The sequence below is a fragment of the Eptatretus burgeri genome, chromosome 10 (genome assembly GCF_056783735.1).
Source record: "Eptatretus burgeri isolate ZD-2024b chromosome 10, Ebu_testis_v1, whole genome shotgun sequence".
In the NCBI taxonomy this organism is placed as follows: Eukaryota; Metazoa; Chordata; class Myxini; order Myxiniformes; family Myxinidae; genus Eptatretus; species Eptatretus burgeri.
In genome coordinates, this window is record NC_140970.1 from 53,425,022 (window position 1) to 53,449,889 (window position 24,868).

Consider the following 24,868-nt stretch of genomic DNA (forward strand, 5'->3'; position numbering starts at 1 on the left):
CCTGATTACTGCTCGGAGGGCAATTTGAAACCAACTGGTATAACCCATGCCAAGAAACTACTTTGACAGCACCGATGCTCTGTAACAGAGATGGTACATCAGAATCAGCCAGCTAAATTGTCATCATGGTGTTTTGCAAGAATTGGATCAGATTTGTTTTTGGGGTAACTTGTTTTGTTGAGATGGTAGGATAGCTCAGACCAAGTGTGCTCACTTCTGAGATGTCTTGTTTGGATTATTTTCCTTATTAAATTGGATCTATATCTAAATGGGCTGGCAGGGTGGCCTACAGGGTATGCACACTCGCCTCAAAGCTCATTAAAGATCCCTGGGTTTGAATTCTGACACAGCTATAAACTGTCATCTCGGTGTTTCACAGGCAGGATGATTCATCAATGTGTGTGCCGTCCCTTAGATGGATGTTAAACTGGACGTCCCGTCTTCTGGCATTAGTTAGTGGATGTTAAACATCCCACAGTGTCCTTCGCGAAGGGTAGGCAAGCTATCACTGGCCACCTGAACAAATTCCAAATTCCTGCCCTGATTACTGCTGGGAGGGCAATTTGAAACCTACCAGTGTAACCCATGCCAAGAAACTGCTTGGCAGCACCGATGCTCTGTAACAGAGTATGGTACATCAGAATCAGATAGCTAAATTGTCATAATGGTGTTTTGCAAGGTGTGTGTTGCATCAGAGCATTGAACTGGTTTGTCCCTTCTGCTAATGTGGACGTTAAAGATCCCGTGACACCTTTCAAAAAAAGTCATCTCATGTGTACCATTGGCCGATCCAAGTTTCATTTTCCTGCTTCCCAATTCTGTAGCCAAATTCTATTCTCAATGACCTTATCAGTACCAGAAGATGGACAAGAATTTCATCAAGGGGTAAAGTCAGCACCATCATCCAGATTATAAATAACACATTAAATATTGATATTATCCATTTACAGATTGAGACATAATCCCTTAGGAGGTGTCACATGCACAGTTGAACACACAGTTTGATGGCTTCTTGGCACAAATAACTATGGTTATGGAGCTGTTGCAGAAGTTTGAAAACTTTTGTCTGATTTCCATGTGCTCACAGGTTACAGAACAAGCACCTACCTCATCAGGTATACAACACGAATGCAAAAGAAAAATGGAGGAAAAGTCAAAAAAAAAGGCTAATTCAAAAGAAGGCGTTTCTCAGCGCACCTTGCACTCATGGTTGGAAGGGTCTGGAAATTCTTCAAACAAAAAGGCACGTACTTCATAGGTTAGATTAACTTCTTTTCTCTTGTTCCACGAAAGTATCAAATTGTAAGTCGTGAGAAAAAGGTGTATAATGCCGTGACAAGCCTTTGAAAGACCAATTATTTCTGAAAATGCAAATCTTTTGCACTATAAAATCGAGTCACAGGTGATACTCACAAAAGGATATACTTTATATTTATTCCATCGGTGACTGTCATGTCATAGTTTGAGATCAGATGTATGGAGAAAAAAGATGTATGGAGTATACTGTCAAATAAAACGTAGAAATTGAGCTGTAGTCTTATTGTTACTTGAAATGTGTGGTGTATGTGTAAGAATACAGTGCATACCAGAGTAAATAAAAGTTGACTTATTTCCCTATTCAAGATTTGTTGCAATGTACACAGGAAGATCAGAAATATAGAGAAGTAAATGTAAAACATTGTGCAAATTTTGAAGGAAAGCTAGTTTGTTTTTTTGGGTTGATTTTTGTCTTTTCAAATGTTTTTCATTTTTGATTCAAAGTTATATTGTTACATTTTCATGTTATACCTGCATGTGGAAAAAAGCAAGCACTTTGTCTCTCTTTCTCTGCTTTGTTACATGGAAAATAAAGTTAATAAACTGCTATAATTCTCTATTTGTGGAATTTATTACCCCAACGTTTGACTCTGTCAATAGGAGGGGTTTTCAAATTGTTTTCTCCTCCTCACATTTACGTCATTGCTGTGATTGGTCGTCAGACCGTCCACGAGATCAGTAACCAATCACAGCTCGAGCACTTCAGAGCTCCTGTCAATCATAGAGTTAGGCCACGCCCATGCACGTGGTTAGTCCGTCTATACTATTTAAACAGTCACACACAAAGGACATGTCTTCGTTTGGACATGTCTTTGTTAAGATATGGATAGAATTGTGTTTGTCATCTTTAAAGCCGGTATCTCACTGGGCTGCGACAGCTCACGACAAAATGCGAACGGGATTCTCCAAAATGTCTGGAAACGTTCGCGGTGGTTCTCAATTTCCTCGCGTGAGTCGCAGGACGTCGCTCTGGTGTCGCTTGAATTTTGAACATGTTCAAAAAATTTGTGCAACAAATTTTCTCTCAAAATAGTCAGAGTCGTCGCGGTTGTCTCGAACCGTTCTCGAACCCTTCTCAATTTAGTTTCCATGAGTCAGAAGGTGCGACAAATGTGAGACAACTTTGTGAGGGATTGGCCACCTATGAAACCAAATTGTAACTGATTGGAGAAAAAAATGATAATCTGTACTGGGACCCCTGAGAGTGTGACAAAACTGCGATTCAATAGAGTATTTTTGGAAGAAATTGCAACATAACTGAGGCACTTTGGGACTAAATTGCGACAAAATTGTCGCACGAATGTCTTCCGAATGTCGTGCGAATATCGCAATTTAGTCGCAATTTCGTAATTATATCGCAATTTGTTCTCAATGATGTAATTTCCGGCCATATATAAAGCTTCTCGCTAACTGTTCGCGGCATTTTCTGGAACCTCTCACGCTGAACACAACGACCTGACAGTTTCACCATGCCACCCAAGGGCGACAAAAAAAGGAAGGCGAGGGGTAAGGGGGCTTGTGCCTCTGCCCGACAGGTCCCTACAGAGGAAGTGGAGCCTGTTGTGTCTGATGAGGAGGACTCTGAGGCTTCCTCCCAGCCTGCCCCAGGTCAGGAAAAGAAGAAAAGAAAGACAGCTGCAGCTGATGGGGGATACCCCTGGAAGGTTGGACACCAAGATACAATGGCGGAATTTTGGCTCAATCACCCAATCTTCTATGACAAGACACAACAGCATTACAAGAACAAAGAAATGAAGATACAACTTATGAAGGATTTGATTCACCAAAACCGTGAGGATTGGGAGAAGATCCACAGCCCCCTGCCAACTGGTGAGTAAAAATTGTTCATTCATATAGGCGAGTTTTAGTTTGAAATTCAATCTGACAAAAAATCAAATATGTAGGCAAGTAATTTTCTCCCTCAGTGTGTGGGCAAGAATTGAAATTTTTCCCCGTTTATTGAATTTTGTATTTTTCATTTTTGTATTATTTATATGTTACAGTTGCCCAAGTGGAAGCACATTTGCGTAACATGCGAACCAGATTTGTGAAGTTGGCGAAACGCAAATCTGGCGCCCCTGCGTTGACATTGTCATACACAGATCAGAAGATCTTGGACCGGTATAAGTTTCTTCGCCCACACATTCAACGTAACAGGACAACAGCAACACACACTGTAAGTATGAAATAAAATGTAGTCCATTGCTTCAGTACTTGTGTTCAAAACGTTTCAACCAATCTTATTCCTTTATTCTTGTAATATTCTCCTTTTTGTAATGGCTTCAACTTGTATTTTGTCCTTGCAGTTTCATGGTGTACAGCCTGGAGTTGATGCTGATGATGATGAGGGGGATGATGATGATGATGATGATGATGGTGATGATGACCAGAGTCTGCAGGGGAGTCCGCAGGGTACAGCAGGCAGTCAGCAGGGGAGTCAGCGGCCCTCCACCTCCCAGACCCAGTCTAAAGGGAAAGGAAAGGGGAAAAACAGAAGACCACTCACTTCCCCTACACCAACCACTGTACCATGCATTGAGGACATGTCTGAGCTGGAGGTAACACACATTTTACAAAATATGAATTTATCTTCAAGATGAAAACTTTGTCAACAATATAACAGATTGATCGTAATTTTTATTTATTAATTTATTTCTTCCTCTTCCTTCCAAGTTTTCATCTGCATAATTTTGTGTTTATTGTTGCAGATATTGCAACAGGCCAAGAACCTGATCTCCAATATCAGGGTCCCAACCAGGAGTGAGCACGAGAGGAGGATTAGAGACTTCAGCAGGTATATGGAGTCCGAGATGATTCGAGTACCAGAAGCATCATGGGACGAGTGCAGTTACGCAATAATGCACGTCATCCGAGGCTTCAAGAATGCTCAGCAACAGGGTCACCTGCCCACTTCACAGCAGCAAACATACTTGCAGGTAAAGTATAACACATACACTTTTTTTATTCCACAATATAGGCATTTTTCAGTTCGATAAGAACTATTGAAACAAGAGAATACATTCATCAAATATTTATATATTTTTGTTAAATAATTTTAATGAATACTCATTTCTTTCACAGAGTTATGGAGGCCAGTATCAGCAGCAGCAGGGAGGGTATCACACACAACAGACTGGCACCTTACAGCAGCCTGGTACCTTTCAGCAGCAGAGTGGTAACTTCCAACAGCACCAGCAGCATTGCCCGCCCGGTACCTTCCATCAGCAGCAGCCTAGTACCTTCCAGCGGCAGAGTGGTCAGGATGGTGGTGTCTATACCCAGCTCACGATGGTCAACAGTTCAGTGTTGAGCCCAGCGTTGAACACCAATCTGGCTCTGGACACTAGCTTCAGCAACTTCTTGAATACTTCAACACCAATCCAGTCACCAGCACGACGACAGCAACTGGACACCCCCCACGTGACGCCCGCCACAACAGCTGCAGCAGCCAGCAGAGCCTCAGTTCCAGTTACACAGAGCGTTGACAATCCAAGTGGGAGGCTTCAGGAGGAGGACTGATACTAGAGCTATATTTTTTGGTGAATGGCCACCTGTTTATTTTTTGATACTGTATGACAACTTGTATGCATTTGTAACTTGACAGTGTATGCATTATTTGTACTTGCATATTTTCATGTGACAATTTCATTTATTAAAGTCTTTTACTACAATATGTTGTTCTCTTATTTCAAAAGAAATTAATCAGAAATTTGCACAATGTATTGTCTACTCGATTTAATATATACATACATAGAAATCCACATGTTATCCATGCAATGTAATGTCGACAAGTCTGAAGACGACGATGGTTCACGAGCGGTATTTGACGATGTAGTTTGTTTCAGAAGTCAAGGATGAGACAATGTGATAATGTTTGAACAAGTTATAAAAATGATCAATATGATGTGGTACGAGTGACAGGTTATTAGCTGCAAAATGTCGAAAACCCGGTTTCGTTCAACAACTTAAAAAATTTGACTTTTGCATAACCTTTAAAGGTCACAAAACAATGTTGTGTACATTAAAACAAGGAAACAGGATACGTGCTATAGCTTAATGGAGTTAGTTCGTCGAAGAAGGTCGAAAACCCGGTTTGATTCCCACAACTTTGAAAATTTGACCTTTGTGACCTTTAAAGGTCAAAGGTCAAGGATTATGACCTTTGGTGCAAAACTTCCTCTGGAACATTCCAGGAACAATATAACGTCATTTAGGTTATATGGCATTTCACACTCCTCGGATTATCCATACTTTGATGAAATCAGCGTAAAAACAAACTTGAAGGGGGCGCCACGGGCAAGGTGTTCGAGATAGAGCAAAATGGTTTCAAGACTTTAGGTGGGGAATGACCTCAAGATTATGCATAAAAAAATTGTCATCCTTGCTCTCAAAGTTTGGGCGGTCGTATGATTTTTATGTCAAAATTCGCAATTTTCTAAGTTTGTGACCTTGACCTTGGGACGAAAATGAAAAATCGAGCTCCATGGGGCTATGCAGGTGCCATTGGGCTAACCAAATACCGAAACCCCTGTCAGATTCGACAAACCCCCGAGGAGAAGATGCAAATTGAAATCGGCTACCCCTTAAAAACACGTTTTTGGGTGTGGCTCCACCCATAATGGGTGCACCATGCCCATTCTCAGGAAAACACAACTAGATCATGATATAAACTTCCCACCAAAATGTTATCAGGATCGGATCAAAACCCACGGAGCTATGCTCGGGACAGACAGACAGACAGACAGACAGACACACACCAATAACGAATTTTGTGGTCACTTATTTTTTTCGTGAAAATATTTTTTCGTGAACCAATACATTCACAATTGTTCAATCCAGATATGACAAAAAAAAACAAATAAAAAAAACAACTCGTACTCCAAATTGTAAAACCAGCATTGTCTGTCTTTCTCTCCTGTTCTGAGTAATGGCCTTCAATGCAAACTTTTCACTTTCCCATCATTCCTAAGTCACGTCACACATTTTTACATTAATTAGGTCACACCCACAACCTCGATCAAGGCAGATGAACAATTGGGTCACACACAATGTTTGTGGGTGCAACGTTGACAAGTAACAGAACACTTTGAACAATCAGGCTTGGTCAGCATTCTCCTGTAATCCCACCATCCTGTTCTGCCAGGGCACAGCTCCCACACCATTGTAGTACTCAGTCAGGTACTCTCTTACTCGTTTCCCAACTGCTGTTCCTGTGTTGCCTGATTGCCTCTGGGTTGCATGAAGACGGTTCTCCTGGTCTTGCTGTCTCTATTCCCCTGGTTGCACTTCATGCGTCGTTGGGTCCTCTCTGTCTGCTGCTTGTTGTATTCTGGCAGGATTCTGGTCAGCCAACAAGTTGTGTAGGGCACAGGCTGCCAAGACAATCTTGGTGACAGCCTGAGGTCTCTGCATCATGCACGAATGGAGACACCTGAACCTGAAAACATAGTAAAGTCATTGCATTATTAGAAAAATAATTGACCAAATATCAATTGAAAGTTGAAGTCACATCAGTGTTAACAAACTTGCAAAGTCACAGAGTTATCATGAAATGCTAAATATATGTGTACATACCTGTTGGCCAAGATGCCAAAACAATTCTCCACAATCCTACAGGCCCTGGACAACCTGTAGTTGAAGATGCGCTCTGCTGCTGTCATTTCTCTCTTGGAGTGTGGCTTCATCATCCAGCTTCTGAGGGCAAATGCATCATCACCATCAAGGAAGTAGGGGATATCAGTGTCACCATCTTGCAGGGGTTGACTTGCTGGTAGACCAGCTTTGTCCTGCTTCAGAGCATGATACAGTCCACACTCTCTGAGGATTCCAGTATCAGTCAGCACCACAGGCACCCACATCCACATACATAAACTTGTAGTTGGCACCAGCCACCAGGGCCAGCATAATAATGGAGAAGAAGCCTTTGTAGTTGTAGTACAGACTGCCAGAGTGAGGTGGAGCTCTTGCAAATTTTTATATATTTGTATATATATATATATATATATATATATATATATATATATATATATATATATATATATATATATATATATATTGGGATTCGCTAGATATCCGTTTTTGTCGGGTTTTCGTGTGTGTGTGTGTGTGTGTGTGTGTGTGTGTGTGTGTGTGTGTGTGTGTGTGTGTGTGTCTGCAACGCGAGGCTCCACAGCACAAAGCAGCAAACCGATTTCGATGAAACTTGGCGACAGGTGCCATATGTGCTGGGAGTGTGCGTGTTTGAGTTTCGTTGCTAAGGTTGCTATGCAGCGGCCAAAAAACCGCGTTTTAAGAACCCAAACGGTAACTGACATAGCGCGGCTTCTATGATAGGTAGAGTGACCGGACCAACTCCTGCCTATTCCTTGCATCCCCATCTAGTTATCGCGACAGCATAACGTTCCTCCATCTCTCATAGTTTCCGAATGTCAGCCCTCCGAATGCGAAAAGGTGGTGAACCAGGGAATATGTTGAGTGACCTTGACCTCGGAAATTCAGTGTATGGATAGAGTTTAATAACTACTACAAAATTGAACCGCAGCATTTTTCCAGATTCAATCACCAAGGGTGTCGGGGCTGAAATACGCAAAATTCGAAAAAATACTTTTTCTCGACCAACGCTCACTATTTTCAATACTTGTCCTGCAGTTTTGAATGTGGAGAAATGAGACTTCAGAATGAAACACTTCGAGATATTTAGAAAATTTTACTCGAGCCGATTTTTGATTTAGGTTTTATTTTTCAAATGGTAGTCCTGTGAGGAGTGCCAGTTGGCAAAATATGCAATAGGAAAAATCTTGCCAGGCAGAGGAACAATTGTATGTGAACCAATACGTCTTGGCAATGAATCTTCGTCGGTGGATCGGTCAGAATGAAAAGCATCGTATCCAGCGCTTCGATCCTAGCATTATCAAAAAATAATTTTTATTTATATTTATATTTATATATGCAAATTCCTGAACCCACCAAATAATTCTATGATCGGACCTGGTAAATGTCCTGTGTTCTGATGTCTACCTTGGAAAGGCAAAGTGTCTCAATGGTTTGAAAACCAGATCGAACAGACAGTGTCCCATTCTTACTGTGCTGTTCGACCGCGAGTAATTTTAACTACCCGCCGGTTGCTTCCATCAGTCCAAAAGGATGTCCTGCCCGCCTCTCATATAAGGAAGATTATTTACGAATTTCAGTGCCATTGTGGTGCTCAGTATGTGGGCCGCACATCTTTGGGATTGAAGGATCGTATTGAACAACACGTCCCTTTGGGGATCAGACAGGGTCAGTCAACCGAACAGAGACAATCATCTCAGGCTTTTAAGAATGTACATAGTACGACAACTATTCCATGTGCCTCGACAATTCGTTACCATTTACTGAATAATCCTCAGTGTGCAGAGCAATATCGTGTTGGCTGGTTTAAAATCCTGAGTGGGAGACAGTTTAACTGACCTTCATGCAATAGAGGCCACATTCATCAGGTCAACCAACCCTATTGTTTGCAGACAGAAATAATTTGTCCAAACTTTATAGCGAACTGAGCGAGCTTCATACTTAACGCGTGCACATGAGAGAATAGGAAACAACAACAACACAATACTCTGGCAATTTGGAATCCGTGTCGTCGGCTATGACCCTTTTGCTTCCGGTTTTTGTCATGGGGAATGATGCATGCCGGGAGATAAAGGCATCGTCGGAGACATGAAAGACCCAAATATCAGACATGATGTATGTTTCCTCCACTGATTTTAATAGCGAACGTAGTGAGCTTCATACTCAACGCGTGCACATGAGAGAATAAGAAACAACAACAACACAATACCCTGGCAATTTGTCGAATCCGTGTCGTCGGCTATGACCCTTTTGCTTCCGGTTTTTGTCATGGGGAATGATACGTCACTTGCTCACTTACATCCACAAAAATGTAATTCAGAAAGAGTAAAACAATATATGAAATATGAGAATACCTTGGACATTAAAGATTTTAATTTCCCAATGCCACTAACAGATATTCCTAAATTTGAGAAAAAGAATAATCTTTCTATTAATGTATATGGATTAACGGATACAAACAAAGTTCAAATATTAAAAAATTCAAACAACTATAAAAATGAAGAAACACACATTGATCTTTTATATTTTAGTGTTGGAAAGAATTCACATGATACATACATCAATAATTTATCTAGATTAATCTCTTCTCAGGTATTCAGAACAGCAAAAAAATATATCCTTGTAAGCGATGTCTTAATTCATTTCATACAAAAGAACGATTAGAACAACATTCAAAATATTGTAGTAATCAAAAACAGCTGTAATTACAATGCCTAAACCTGGTGAAAAGATTTCTTTTGAAGATTATAATAAATCTATCATGCACCCATTTGTGATATACGCTGATTTTGAATGTATCCTTAAAAAGATAAATACTGCTTCTCCTAATCCAAAAGAACCATATACAAATAAATATCAAAAACATATTCCTTGTGGTTTCTGTTATTATATCAAATCATCTGTTGGAGAAAAGTATAATAAACTTGAACATTATAGTGGAAAAAATGCTTCACAAGAGTTTGTAAAACGATTAGAAAAGGATTGTATAAGACTAACTAAATTAATGAAAGAAACAAATGAACCGATGAAATTAACCAAAGAAGAAAAATTAGAATTTAGAAAGAACAATATCTGTCATATTTGTGAGGAGGAAATTGAGGAGTTAAAGTTAGGGATCATTGTCATCTTACTGGTAAATATAGAGGTCCCGCTCATTCCTGTTGTAATCTTAATTATAAATTACCTTCTTTTATTCCAGTATTTCTTCACAACAGCGCCAACTATGATACACATCTATTTATAAATGAACTTTCAAAAACACCAGGGAATATTTCTGCCATAACAAACACAAGTCAAAAGTATATTTCATTTACAAAAATGATATTCACAAAACCTATAACTCGAATTCGGTTTCTTGATTCTTACAAGTTTATGGGAACACCACTAGCCAACCTCGCATCAAATCTAAGCTCCACGGGCTCTTTTCCAAATCTTAATTCATTCTTTCCAAAAGAGGAAATTCTAACTAAAGAGGAAATTCAGATTAAAGAGAGAATTCAAAGTAAAGAGGAAATTCTAATTAATGAGGAAATTAATGAAGAAATTCTTACTGAAGATGAAATTCTAATTATACAGAAAATTCGAACAAAGAATGAAATTCTAACTAAAGAGGAAATTCTGATTATAGATGAAATTCTGATTAAAGAGGGAATTCTAACTTGAGAGGAAATTGAAACAAGGAATGAAATTCAAAGTAAAGAGAAAATTCTTACAAGTAAGGGAATTTATCCTTATGGTTATATGGATTCATTTATGAGATTTAAAGAAACACAACTTCCTTCAAAAGAAAGTTTCTATAATAACCTTTATGAAGAAGAGATAAGTGATAAGGAATATAAACACGCACAAGAAATTTGGAAAATATTTAAGATAAAGAACCTTGGAGAATATCATGATTTGTATCTAAAAACAGATGTTTTATTGTTAGCTGATGTGTTTGAAGCTTTTAGATCACTCTGTCATAATAAAAATTGTTATGGATTAGATCCTGCCCACTATTTCACAGCTCCTGGTTTAGCTTGGAGTGCAATGTTGAAAATGACAAAACAAGATATAGATTTAGTCAGTGATGTAGATATGCTTTTGATGATTGAGAAGTCTAAGAGAGGTGGAATAGCACAAGTATGTTCAAAAAGATATGCTAAAGCAAATAATAAATATCTTCCAAATTATGATAGTGAAAAAGATAGTAATTATTTGATGTACTTTGATGCTAATAATTTGTATGGATGGGCAATGTCTCAATCTCTGCCTTATGGTAAATTAGAGTGGGTGGAAGAAAAGGATTATGAAAAGGCTTTGATGAATATTGTTATTTCTTCTCAAGAGGAATTGAATGACGAAGAAGAAGGTTATTATTTTGAAGTTGATTTGAAGTACCCGAGTGATCTTCATAATAAGCATAAAGACCTTCCTTTTGCATGTGAGAAAGAAACCCCAAAGAAAGAATGGTTCAGTGATTATCATAAAAGTTTTAATATTAAAGGCAAATCAACAGAAAAGTTATTAACAACATTCTATGATAAAGAGGGATATGTTTTGCATCAAAGGAACTTGAGACAATATTTATCTGCTGGGTTGAGAGTAGCTAAAATTCATAGAGTTTTAAAATTTAAACAAAGTCCTTGGATGAAAAAGTATATTAAATTCAATACAGATATGAGAACAAATACAAAAGTAAAATTTGAAGGGGAATTCTATAAATTGATGAATAATGCTGTCTTTGGAAAGACAATGGAGAATGTTAGAAACAGGCAAAACATTAGATTTGCAACATCTTGGAAAGAAGCTTCTAGATTGATAAATAAACCAAGTTTTGAGAGAGAAGAGGTTTTTTCAGAGAACTTTTCTGCTATTCATATGAAAAAGGAAAGTATTGTCATGGATAAACCAATTTATATTGGAACAGCAGTTCTTGATTTATCAAAGATATTGATGTATGATTATTTGTATAATGATTTAAAGAAAGAGTATGGTGAAAATGTTTCATTGTTGTATATGGACACTGATAGTTTTATTCTAGATATAAAAACTGACGATGTTTATAAAGATATGAAGAAAAACATTGGAGTATATGATACAAGTAATTTTAGTAAGAAGAGTGAGTTATTTTCAAAAAAGAATGAAAAGATTATTGGTAAGTTTAAGGATGAGTTGGGTGGAAAAGTAATGAGTGAGTTTATTGGATTGAGAGCAAAGGCATATGCTTATAAGTATGGTGATCAGATTGATAAAAGGTTAAAGGGAATAAAGAAATATGTAATAAAGAAATCAATAACTTTTAGAAATTATTATAATTGTTTGATGAATAAGAAAGAAGAATATAGGAAAATGAATACAATAAGAAGTTATAAACACAAGATATATAGTGAAGAAGTAAATAAAAAGGCATTAGGAGCCTTTGATGATCAGAGATTTATTTTAGATAATGGAATAGATTGTGTTCCATATGGATATTGTATGATAGAGTGAATAGAATAGATTGTGTTCCATATGGATATTGTATGATAGAGTGTATAAAATAGATTGTGTTCCATATGGGTATTGTATGATAGAGTGAATAGAATAGATTGTGTTCCATATGGACACAAGTTTTAACGATGGGAAGATGGGTTCGGGTTTTTAAGGGCTACCGCCGCGTTTTTCACAATATATAAATGGTCGAACCAAGTATTAGTCAAACTAAAGAGTGGAGAAAATCTCAGTCTTGGTATATAAATGGAAAACATAATGAATGTGAAAAATATCAAATAAGTCTTATTGAAAAAATATCTAAAACAAAGGTAAATAAAACAAATATGCGAATCAATTTAAAAACCAATAAGTTAGAGGATGTAAAGAAAATAATAAATATCTTTGAATGGACTGAAAAATTTGATGGTTATCAATTGAACAATGGAAAAATAATTTACTACAATATCAAAATGATATGCAACTCAGGAGGTGGTCAGATGAGATCATTAAGGGAAGCTTATCATTTCGTAATGGCACAAAAGGGGTATCTTAAAAAATATAAAGATTCAAATGTTTTGTTTTTCAATATTTTAGATGGGGATTATTGTGCAAAGAAAATTAAACTATTGAAGGAATTTGAGAATGAACAAATGTTTATAGGTTCAATGAGTGAGCTAAACAATATGCATCGGTTATTTGATAAAGAGTGTCCCGAGGCTTAGACGTTTCAGATATTTCTTTAGAATCACCTTTAACAAATCTTTATCTTGTTGTATGGGTTATTTGAAAAAAAGTGTCCCCAGGTTAAAAGGGGAGACAAATAAATATACCTTGGGATAAAAAGGGGATTTATTTTTTTAGGGGAAAAAAAAGAAAAATTTCATGGCTGAAAATCCCCCATTCATTTACATGGGGAAAAGTGAGCCAGAACCAGTATTCTTTACCTACTCACCTTTATGACTAAAAAATTAACAACAAAACTAGAGAGTAAGTACCTAATTTTATCTACCTAATTTTATAATTTAGTTTTATAATTTTTTATAAAAATTTTATAAACCTAATATAAAATTTAGGTAGTAAGTCTACCTAATTTTATAATAAAGATATCTCCCGCATCAAAAAATAATTTGCAGGCTTTTTTCAGGCAAAAATCGTGATTTACATTATTTGATCGCTGATCCCGAATCCAGGCCGAAGTAACCGGAAATTGCAGCATCGAATGTAAGAAGAATTCTACGTTCGCTTCTCGGCTTTGCCTATTCCATATCTATTTTGACTACGATGGCTTGACTGTGCCAACTGTACCACAGTCAATGTTGAGTCATCATGAAAACCACCTACCCCTCCCCCACCAGCCCTCAGATAACTAGCATTATGTTTCCACCGGTACTTTGGTGATTCATCTCCGCCTACTCATTATTCGTGATGCTCGATGGTTCCACGAATCAGGTAATCCCGTCCTTTCTTTCTCTCAACCAATCAATGTTGAGGACATTACATTGTAACTTTGTAAATGAGTTTGGTTCTTCTTCTTCATCTGCTTGCAGTTTTATCCTGACGAGTGTGTTAAAAAGCTTTGATAATCTCCACTTTATTGAAATGCACATTTAAAGAGGAAAACAGCAAAACTGATGAACAATATTTGGATTTAACAACCAGACAGTGGCATTGTGGTTCGTTAGTGTCAGCTAACGAACCACAAACAGTATTGGAGATCGGTGGTTTGATTCTGACCCGAGCTGAGTCATACCAAAGATGAGAAATGGCAAATGCTGCTTCCTTGCTTGGCACTCAGCATTTGGAGGATACGTCGCAAACAAATCCCTTAGGTTAGCATTTCTTGGAGAGGGAGATTTCTCCATAAAAGTGCCTTGCTGACTGAAAAGAGATGAGCACCGCCACTAGATGGCTCTGCCCGCACCCATTGTGTTCTGGGAAATAACTCCCCGAGATCTACGACCACGTTTATCTGATGTCAAGTCCTATGCTGTCTGTTGTCTGTTGTCTCTGTCAACCTGTTAGTTTGTGATTTGTGTTTGGAACAGCTCTTACATGAGACTTCGAAAATGTAAAAAGAAAATAAACAAAACTAGAATAGCCACTCGGTAGAGTGCATACCTCCGCCAGGCTGATTAATTTACGTTTTGGATCCCTTTAAGTTGCCCTTGGTGTGTCTTGAATGTATTTTGTGTTTATAGCTTAGGCTCTTGGGAATGAGTGCTTTGCTGGGGTAAAATGTGAAAGTTGGGGACTTTAGTAATGAGATGTATGTAATATGTGGATATCAGACCACCCCCCCCACCCCCGCCCCCCGACATTACCCTGAATTCATGGCAATATACAAGTGAAACAGAAAAGTGCATTAAAACGTCCATTATTGATGAAACAAAAATAATGGAAAGGGTGCTGAGGATTAGACGTTTTTTATTGCCATAAAATTACAGAAACATTGAGAACCACGAGGTGCACAGGCTCTGAATAGCCCATAAAGAGTGTCTCTAACGGAGAAGGGGTAATATGGGGGATAAGACCCACGATTGTGACGAACATAGCAGGCACAATTAATTACACACAAGCACTCTTATTGTACAACAAACACTTTCATAACGATGTTCCCGGGTCAGTGGATCAGGTGGATGTGGTTTGTTTTTGCTCTTCGAACAAACCACGTAAACCCTATGCCTCCCCTGCATCTGTAAAGGGAGGTCCGTCCCATCCTCAAGAGTTCAGGGATGTGCTCCACGTCACACCATGATGATAGTCATGAGACTACCATCGTTTCCAACAAGCCAGGCAACTAGTCTGTTTCAGAGTAACAGGATTCTCATCTGAAATTCCTGCCTCGTTAGTCAGATTGCATTTCGCTCCAGTACCGAAGTGCCTCTTTGCCCTTTAAAGAGCTGGGCGTGATGGAGGTATGGCCCCATGCCAACTCCAAGGTCACCCCTCTCTCTCTCTCTCTATATCTATCTACTCCCCCCCCCCCCCCAATTGGTCCTGTTCATTTTACAATGGAATCCCACACTCGATGGAGATGTGAAAGTATCTGCTTCTGCTTTATTCATTATACCTTTGCCAGGTAGATACCACACCAACAACAGGACTCTGTATAATATTCACCTTATGAAACATATCTTTGCTGGATGATTTGAAAGGCGGTGGGGCGTGTTTAGAGGGGAATAATGAAATGAGAGCAAAAAAATAAAAACTTACAAAGAAGAAAAAACGAAGACAATGGAGGAAAGCCTCAGGAAAAGGGAAACAAGAAAGAAAACCTACAGACATGGCAGCCACAGCTTGATCCCCCCCCCCCCCCCAATCACCTATAGCTACCTCCCTGGGTTATTTATTTATTTATTTCCACCTTCCCTCCCTCTTTTCTCTTCCAAAACCAAAAATAAACTCACACGTTCTCTGCACTTTGTCACCCAGGGCTGTGCTGAGTCATACAAGTTGATGTCTCAAATTATCTCTTCCAGAGTGGAAAGGGAGGAGAGTGAGACAAGGTGGGAAGAGAGAGAGAATTATAAAGATAAGGTTGGGGAGGGGGAGAGAGGTGGGTAGCGAGAGAGAGGTGGAAAGAGGGATAAAGAGAAGAGAGGTGAGGAGAGAGAGATAGGAATATATATATATATATATATATATATATATAATCAAAATAAGCAACACTGACCTGAAATGATGCATGATACTGATGTCATGCGCATAAATTATGTGGGGGGGGGGAGGGAGGGTTCGATAAATATACTGATTTCTACAACCCATTACGACATACTACCCTAACATATGGTGTGCACTAGTCATGAACAAAGCAGCCAATGATTCAAGGTTGATTACCGCTAATCAAATCCCAGTAGCTTCCAATATTGGGCATCACTTTAGCAATTACATGAGCATGCCGAGACTTTTAGTCATCCGGAAAATGCTGAACGATGCCAGTTCTGTGTCGGTGAAATGGGAGGTTGCATTTAAAAATTATAGTCATATTCTTACATGACTGAAATATTTGTGTTTCCACAATAAATTCACTGGAATATACAAAAATATAAGTTTCGGGCATTTTTGTACCAAAGGCAAAGAATGCAATATGCTATGAGAATGCGAAGGCCTAACTCTCCAAGAATACCGTGCCAAAAGCATATGGGTGAAGCTTACAGAAGCAAAGAACTTTAATAGGAAAAGAAGATGATATTTATCAAGTCTCTACTGATCTCTGGTCTTTTCCAGTCCCCCCCACCCTTGAACAACCTTGCTGTACAATGGGAAAGGAAAGGAAGATGGCAAGCACATGGCATAGCAGAGCGAGGGGTGAATGTTTGCCAAGAGGTGAACGACTGCTGCTGGGAGGAATAAGTGCAGGTGGTCAAATGAAGGTCACTGCAGCCATCTGCTGATATTCCTCAGCTGACGTCACAAAGACAGAGGGAGTAGGCGACAACGGAGCTACTGTATAGCTCGATCACAGCGATATCGATCGTTTTCCTTTCAAGCATTTTCAAGCAGTATTGGACCTGTTTATATTGACCTTAGATTCACAGTTCGGTCCACAGTGTCATGTTAACATTATGCGTGTCATTTCCCACATGATCTACGACCCGTTATGTGCTGAAACGAAGCAGGAGCCACACAAGGTTCTACGTACATCAACACTGCAGGATTAACATTCTGTTAATTATTTAACCACCTGGTTAATTATCAATTCAAAATACTGTAACAGATGTCCTAATGGGTCTTCACTTCACAGCAAGTCAGTGCTAGAGAAATAGATTGCACTATGCTACACACAGACTGGTAAGATTTGAAAATAAAAACAGCTTATATCTCACCATCGTGAAGGAAACGAAGAGCACTGTTTGCAAGTTTCCATCCATAAGTTATTGCCAACGTGCCGCAAGATTGACAGTTAAACCGTGGTGACGTTGGTGGCATTTCTTCATCTAGCATGTACGTCATAACAACCAGGATGGCATAACGATGTTGGGAGGAAACTGGCTTGCAAAGTACCACTCACAATTTGGTGCCCCTGGCTTGGGAATGAAACTAGTAACAAGCTGTTATCACTTTACTAGGTGCTGAACAGGCTATGTGCATCATGACAGTCCGATTGGATGGGCTGAACGATTTCTGAAAAAGAAGAACCCGCCACAAGGTTCTCTCGTTTTCCTTATTCCTGCATTGGCGGTTACATTGAAAGAGACCTTCATGGCTGGAAGATGCACAGCTATCATCCAGCCCAGTGAAGCGGAAACCGCTCGAACACATCCTCAACACAAGCTGAAGTCAATAATCATGAACAGATCAAAACAAAAATCAGTCTCCACATCTGTCTCAGCACGAACGGACATATTCTCCGCTGGTATTACCTACACAATAATTATATATTTAAAATCGCATCACCGCAATTCCTTCATGTCATTAGTCTGCATAATGTGCTCAACATTTTGACTTATTGCCGTAGCAATAATTCACACAAAATGACCGCTGCAAAATGGGCTCAAGTGTGTTCAACGAAGCGGGCTTGGCATTCCACAGTGCCGTCTTGTGTTCAAGTATTGTAGTTTACTGTTGTGATTTATAATGGTACGAGGATAATGGTATGAAGGTATAAGCTCACATAGAGCATTATCGGCTGAGATTGTCAAAGTGAAGTCGGGCCCACCAGACTACTTATTATTCAAGCTCTTTAGGTTAAAACTCACGTACTACGTGCTTTGATTTTCCAAATCTATAATGTCTACTTTTAGCAGGTTTTGTGAAAAATAAACAGGTAGTAGGCTATAGGGAAAACTTTTTGAGTTTGTATCTTTTTTTTAGATCCTCGTGGAGGATCTCTAAGTCTTACTCACGTTGTTGTTCTTCATCTTCTTCTTGTGGACTTTTTTGTTTCACAGCTTACAGTTTTCATCGAAACTTCCTGAAACTTGGCATATATATGTAAAAATTCCCTGCGCAGACAGTAACCATCTCCAATTTTGAAAATTCCTCCGAGAAAAAAAAGTTAGGACGTCAAAATATCTCCGCTAATGGAAATCGCCTAAAAAATTATCTCCGAAACTAGGCAAGCTTTTTGAATTCTGTTTGCGGGAATCGAACAGGGCATTAGCAGAGATGAATTACCGCACATATGATACATCACCATGACGTCATATCAATTTTTATGAGGTAATTCCTATTTTTTGTTTCACAACCCAGAGTTTTCATCGGATCTTCGTGAAACTCGCCATGTATATGCAGAAAGCCCACGCGCAGGCAGCAACCATCTCCGATTTTGGAAATTCTTCCTAGAAAAAAAGTTGACGTCATAATATCGCCGCTAATGGAAATTGCCGATACCATTATCTCCGAAACTAGGCAAGCTGTTTGAATTTTGTTTGCGGGAATCAAGCCGGGCATCAGCACAGATAATTTATCACAAACCTGATACATCACAATGACGTCATATTCGTTTTTATGACGTCATCATTAAGAGGACGAGGATCTTAGCTCATTTGAGCTTGTTTCCCCCTTTTTCTCTCTTCTCATAAGCCTTTGTTAAGTTGGCCACAAAACTATGCTGCCTGTTTATGGAAATTTCCAATTACAACTAAAAGTTTAATATCCATAGTCAATACAGGTGAACAAGACGAATTTTGGAGATGGTTAATTGTCACCTTAGAGGGAGGTAGGAGTTTAAGAGAGAAAATGAGAGTAATAGGTATGTGTATGTGGGAAAGATTCTAAAATACTGATGGTTTTCACAAGGAAAACTATAATAACAGATGTTGTAAAGATAAGAAATGAACCCTCAATCTCTTCCAAATTGTGCTCGGCTCTTTCTGTACGAAGAATATCCTTACGTGCCCCATTTAGATGATGGGACATGATGGACGGGTATAAGAAGGTGACCCCAGCACCCATGAGTAACTTGTCCGACAATCATTGTGGCTAACGACATCGCCAATTAAAAGCAATGGCAGGAAAACCACCGTGATTATGTAGACATTACTGCTCGCAATTAAACCAATCTTTCTGCTTTATACGACTGAGCCCACATCGCAACCCGCTCCTCATATCTCAGTCATGCTCAAATCCTCTTCCTCAGGAAAAACACATCTTAGAACTCAGGGCTTTGAAGAGGCGGAATATCCACAAGCGAGTGAAGGACTGCAGAAGGGACTAGAGTTTTGGGGGTGATGGAGGGTCAAGGAGGTGGGAAAGTTCGTTCAGTGGCCGCCACCGTGTCCAGTCTCTCCGGCCACCCAGTCGGTGATGATGAGGCTGATGGACATCACCATGAAAGCAACACCAAGCAGGCCAAAGCAAGCTGCCTGTGGGAAAGACAAGCATAACAAATGTATTAAAAAATAGTGAATGATGAGCATTAAGGTAAAATCTCCAAAACCACTCCATGGGAAAAAAAAATTGAAACCTGGCACATGTGAAGTACTCCCTTGGGAAATAAGTTATTTTGTTTTTGATGATATTATAAGTGGCTTCGTTATGACGTCATAACTGCATACATCAAACGCTTTATCCGATCAGTATTAAAATTTTTGAGGTTCATCTGGAAGAAATTGTATGGGGGGAAAAAAATTGATGCTCTTATCGTTCACGTGGTTTGGCAGCCATATTGTTTCTAACATTAAAAAATAAAAATATATTCTTCTCTGTAGCGGATGAACAGATCGAGGTGAAACTTTGTAGGTATGATCGCCTATTCATGAGGACCCAAAAGTTCTCCAACTATGACGTCATATGTCACATGGTTTGGAAGCCATATTGAATTTATCCGAAACCTTTAAAATAATCCTCTCCAGAATGGCTTGACATTTCAAGGGGAAACTTCACCCCCATATTCCCCAAGCCTTGGGGATACCAGGGTGTTCACGAATAATTAATAGGTCAGATGGTCTGGCAGCCATATTGAATTGAACAAAGATCTTTAAAAATGTTCTCTCGAACCGCTTCATCAATCGATGTGAAACGTCAAAGTTATGATCGAGTAATCTTGGGGAATAAATATATGCTTTAAATGTCAACCTGATCGGACACACGGTCTGGCAGCCAGAATTATTTAATATTTCGAATATGGGTTCAGGAATTGAAATCAAACTTGGTGCAAGTATGAATAATGATGTAATAATGTGGGGGAAGGTCTATCTGGCGACGTCGAAGAGTGCCCTTCTATTTTATTATACATTTGTTGAATTTAAAGCTCTTTCCTCAGCCGCAAATTCCTTTATAAAATATAAACAGCACTTCAAAATGAGATAGCTCAGTCGTTTTTTTCATGGGAAAAGTAATTAATTTTATAATCACCTCTTATTACAAATACTATGTCTTTCATAAGCAGCACAAGGCTGTGAGTAGCATCATTGGCTGTGCTGTGCCGCTAATGCAATGCCTACTGGAGATTAGGGCAGGAATTCGTAATTTGTTCAGGGTGCTGGCAATAACTCGCCTTCTCTTTGTGAAGGACACCATAGGATCTTTAACATCCACCGTCCATTCTAGGGACAGCACACACATTGATGAATCACCTTGCCTGTGAAACACCGGGATGACAGTTTATAGCTGGGTCGGGATTCAAACCCAGGCTGATAGCTTAGAGGAGTGTTGGCCATCCTACCAGTGTATTACAACTACAAGTAGGTAAACAATTTAGCACATCAAATTGGACCAATCTTTACAGGTCAAATATTACAACAAAAACACATTGAATTAAAATTTATTATTTGCACTGCTAAAAAGGTTTTGCATGCTCGATAAATTTTTGAGATATGAGAAAGGACGACGATGAAGCCCTGGGTGTTGAAAGGATGAGGATGAATCGTAGAAATCGCAAATGTCGGGAACAAAATAAGTAATTAAAATATGGATACAGATGAAAGAAGAAAATACACTAAAAAAGATGAAAAGCAAAGGGATTACACACGCTTCAGTCAACAACCAGTCTTGGTTCGGGACAAACATCATGGTGACAGTGCTCGACAAATCTTACCCCAATTTTCTGACGTGAGTTCAGTGGCTCTCTCTCCATTGGGACATTCCGAATATAAAAAATGGCTGGGAATATGAAGATGAGACAAGGAGCTGATGTCGAACCTGTGATTATACACACGAGGCAGGAGAAATAATGGTATGATGAAAGATAATCCTTTGATGAGAAGCCAAAAAGAGCAACAAAAATGGTAAAACCTGTTCAAGTTGGCCTGCTCGTGTTCCCGTCTGAACACCTGGCTCACAATATGGTGAACCCAGGTTCAACTCCCGAATACCATGTGTGCTTGTCCATTGTTTACCAACATCCTTGGAATTAATGTTAAAGTACACACTCTTCGTTCCTTTCAACATTTCTCACACACTCCTTCCTCTAACCTACAATCATCCCCATTCTCTTCCTTTTCCCACTTCCAATGCCCTCAATTTAGAGTGAGTTAATAAATAAATAAAAAAGCAGGTTGTGGAATGGCAGTTCAATTGGAGAATTAACTGTTTAGTAAAATACGAGCAAAACAACAGGCCGGGAAAAAAAAACAGATAAGGGGAAGGGCATTACCAACAAAGCCAAAGATGTCACGGATGTTGGGCACGAAGATGACCAGCAGGCAGATTCCAGCAAGAAGAACCACAGCAATAAGTGCATGACGAAGCCAGTTAAAAGGTTTATCTGGGCACGCCATTTGTAAGATTGCTTTCCGAACCTGCGTCCAGAGGTACAATATCACACATTGTATGGCATAGCACCATATCAAGATGGAACACATTTTCCATCTCCATGGCTAGCCTATCAACTCATTACTGCAAGCTCATGGACCGATGTGAAAATACGGGTGCTTGTAGCTCGATGCTCACTGGAAAGTGGACGATTGGGACAGTGAGAGTCACGGCAACAAGGACAGCAAGACGCACGGCAAGGATAAGCTGGTCATGGTGAGGATATGTATGCAGCAATTCATCTTCCACCCGACCTGCACACATAGTGGGCCCTCTGTGAATGTGACTCATTATACATCTGAGTCCCAACTCTCTCAATTCTGGCAATTTCATGTGGCAACTATTACGATTCCAACTGTGCAGTGGGGCACTGACAAAAGAGATATTTTCCTTTATGGTAATGTTTCCTGTTGTGAGTGCTGTGTCTACAAGGAGTGCAAGAAAGGTGGTGGCCGTGTTGTACTTACAGTGCCTATAGAAAGTCTACACCCCCGTTCAAAATTTTCACTTTTTGTAGCCTTATAGCCTGGAATTAAATTGCATTAACTCAGAATTTTCCCACCTTTATTTACACATCATTACCCACAACTTCAAGTGAAAAACAAATTCTACAAATTTCAGAAAATTAATAATAAATACAAAACTAGAATAACATGGTTGGATAAGTGTCCAACCCCTGAGTTGACACTTGGTGGACACACCATTGACAGCAATTACAGCTGTAAGTCTGTTGGGATAGGTCCCTACCAATTTTGCACACCTTGATTGGGCAATATTTGTCCATTCTTCTGCACAAATCTGTTCAAGCTCAGTCAAGTTGCGTGGGGAGCATTGATGGACGGCAATCTTCAAGTCATGCCACAGATTTTCGATTGGATTTAGGTCGTGGCTCTGAGTGGACCACTCAAGGACATTTATCTTTTTGTTCCTTATCCACTCCAGTGTCGCTTTGGCTGTGTGCTTCGGGTCATTGTCATGCTGAAAGGTGAACTTCCGTCCCAATTTCAGCTTTCTTGCAGAGGGCAGCAGGTTTTCCTCTCGGATTTTTCTGTATGTTGCTCCATTCATTTCCCCTTCTATCCTGACAAGTGCCCCAGTCCCTGCTGATGAGAAACATCCCCATAACATGATTCCACAACCACCCTGCTTCAGATTAGAGATGGTGTTCTTTGAGTGATGTGTTGTGTTGGGTTTGTGTCAAACGTAACGTTTTGCATTTCGGCCAAAAAGTTCCATCTTGGTTTTGTCAGACCACAAAACGTTTTGCCACATGGCTTCAGAATCTCCAGTGTTTTTTACATACCTCAAACAGGACTCAAGGTGGGCTTTTTTGAGTAATGGCTTCCTTCTTGCCACCCTACCGTACAGGCCGGACTTGTGGAGTGCTTGGGATGTTGTTGTCGCATTCACACAGTGACCAGTCTTTGCCATAAAGGCACGTAGCTCTTTCAAAGTTGCCAATGGCCTCTTGGTGGCCTCTCTGATCAGTCTCCTTACTTGGTCATCCAGTTTGGAGGGATGACCTGATCTAGGCAGCGTCTTGGTGGTACCATACACCTTCCACTTCTTTATGAATGTCATGACTGTGTTCAAAGGGGTATTCAAAGCCTTTGAAATATTTTTATACCCATAGCCTTTTCTGTGTCTTTCCACAACTTTATCCCGGAGGTCTTTTGAAAGCTTCTTGGTACTCATGCTTGTCTTTGCTATGAAATGTACTACCCAGCAGAGGAAACCTACAGGAACAGCTGATTATATTCTTAAATATTCAGAATCACTGCAATTTGAAATAGGTGGAGGCCAATTAACTTGGTGTGTGACTTCGAAGGTGGTTTGGTACACCTGAGCTAATTTACAATAGCTTTTATAGGGGGGGGGTGGACACTTATCCAACCAAGATATTCTGGTTTTGTATTTTCAATTAATTTTCTGAAATTTGTAGAATTTGTTTTTCACTTGTAAACTACGATGTGTAAATAAAGGTGGAAAAAGTCTGATTTAATGCTATTTAATTGCTATATAAGGCAACAAAAGGTGAAAATTTTGAAAGGGGGCGTAGACTTTCTATAGGCACTGTAGTGTTGTATTTATGTTATATTTACGTGTTATATTTACATGATTATATATACGTTATTATATATATATATATATATATATATATATATATATATATATATATATATATATATATATATATATATATACACACACACACATTATGTTTTAATACTTTTACTTATTGTGGTGGCATGATTCCATACATTCAACTGGCTCCGATCAAAGGTGCATCACCACACTGCTACCGAGCTTGTTATATTAATGTGTTCTATTTATGTTATATTATTGCATTATATTTATATGTTATATTTATGTTATATTTATGTTATATTTATTTGTGTGTTATATTAATGTTATATCTATATGTTACTAGACGACCAGTGAACCCGTTGGGTTCCTGCTGTGACAGCGGTTGATGAAAAAGTAATTTCAAGAACAAAAAAAAGAGATAGCTCCAGTGAACTAGACCGCTGAGGTTGTTTGCATTGATTAAATTCTCCCGAAGAGGACATGACTGAATCGGGAATTGATTTTTTAATTATTTTTTTCATTGCCCGATTTGAACGAAACTTGATACTGCACACCACAGGCAAATGGTGAGTAAGGTGGCCCGAAAAAATTTGCGCTATCGTGTATCGTTTTGGCTGTATTTTGGGAACATACATACATTATATATATATATATATATTTATATATATATATATATATATATATATATATATATATATATATA

The 24,868-nt window shown here is 39.0% G+C and overlaps 3 protein-coding genes and 1 long non-coding RNA gene across 9 annotated transcripts in view; 2 read left to right on the forward strand and 2 right to left on the reverse strand.

Moving 5' to 3' along the window:
• HMCES (5-hydroxymethylcytosine binding, ES cell specific) overlaps positions 1–3,155 on the forward strand; it is a 43,824-nt gene extending 40,669 nt beyond the window's left edge. For 2 of the 3 annotated variants that reach the window (XM_085898384.1, XM_085898385.1), the window contains exon 8: positions 1,088–1,869. In XM_085898384.1, coding sequence (XP_085754510.1) covers positions 1,088–1,258 — 171 coding nt within the window. In that variant the 3' untranslated portion in view covers positions 1,259–1,869. Of the gene's footprint in view, positions 1–1,087; positions 1,870–2,852 lie in introns of those variants that run through there. The other variant, XM_085898383.1, reaches the window with a different exon arrangement.
• Positions 3,156–3,326: 171 nt separating this feature from the next.
• LOC147018590 (uncharacterized) lies at positions 3,327–4,988 on the forward strand. The gene is made up of 4 exons (XM_085898386.1): positions 3,327–3,493; positions 3,624–3,875; positions 4,026–4,253; positions 4,399–4,988. Exons 1-4 carry the CDS (start codon positions 3,350–3,352, stop codon positions 4,834–4,836), a joined length of 1,062 nt encoding a protein of 353 aa, XP_085754512.1. The 5' UTR covers positions 3,327–3,349; the 3' UTR covers positions 4,837–4,988.
• LOC147018591 (uncharacterized) lies at positions 4,675–7,110 on the reverse strand. Its single transcript, XR_015062461.1, has 2 exons — positions 6,892–7,110; positions 4,675–6,754 (listed from the first exon to the last, which is right to left on the reverse strand). It is a non-coding gene; the product is annotated as an uncharacterized LOC147018591 (long non-coding RNA).
• A 7,678-nt stretch (positions 7,111–14,788) lies between these two features.
• LOC147018592 (sodium-coupled neutral amino acid transporter 3-like) overlaps positions 14,789–24,868 on the reverse strand; it is a 104,920-nt gene continuing 94,840 nt past the window's right edge. For all 4 annotated transcript variants that reach the window (XM_085898387.1, XM_085898388.1, XM_085898390.1 and 1 more), the window contains 4 exons: positions 22,216–22,331; positions 21,920–22,064; positions 21,362–21,465; positions 14,789–19,688 (listed from right to left, as the gene is read on the reverse strand). In XM_085898387.1, the coding sequence (XP_085754513.1) occupies positions 19,584–19,688; positions 21,362–21,465; positions 21,920–22,064; positions 22,216–22,331 (470 nt within the window). In that variant the 3' untranslated portion in view covers positions 14,789–19,583. The remainder of the gene's footprint in view (positions 19,689–21,361; positions 21,466–21,919; positions 22,065–22,215; positions 22,332–24,868) is intronic.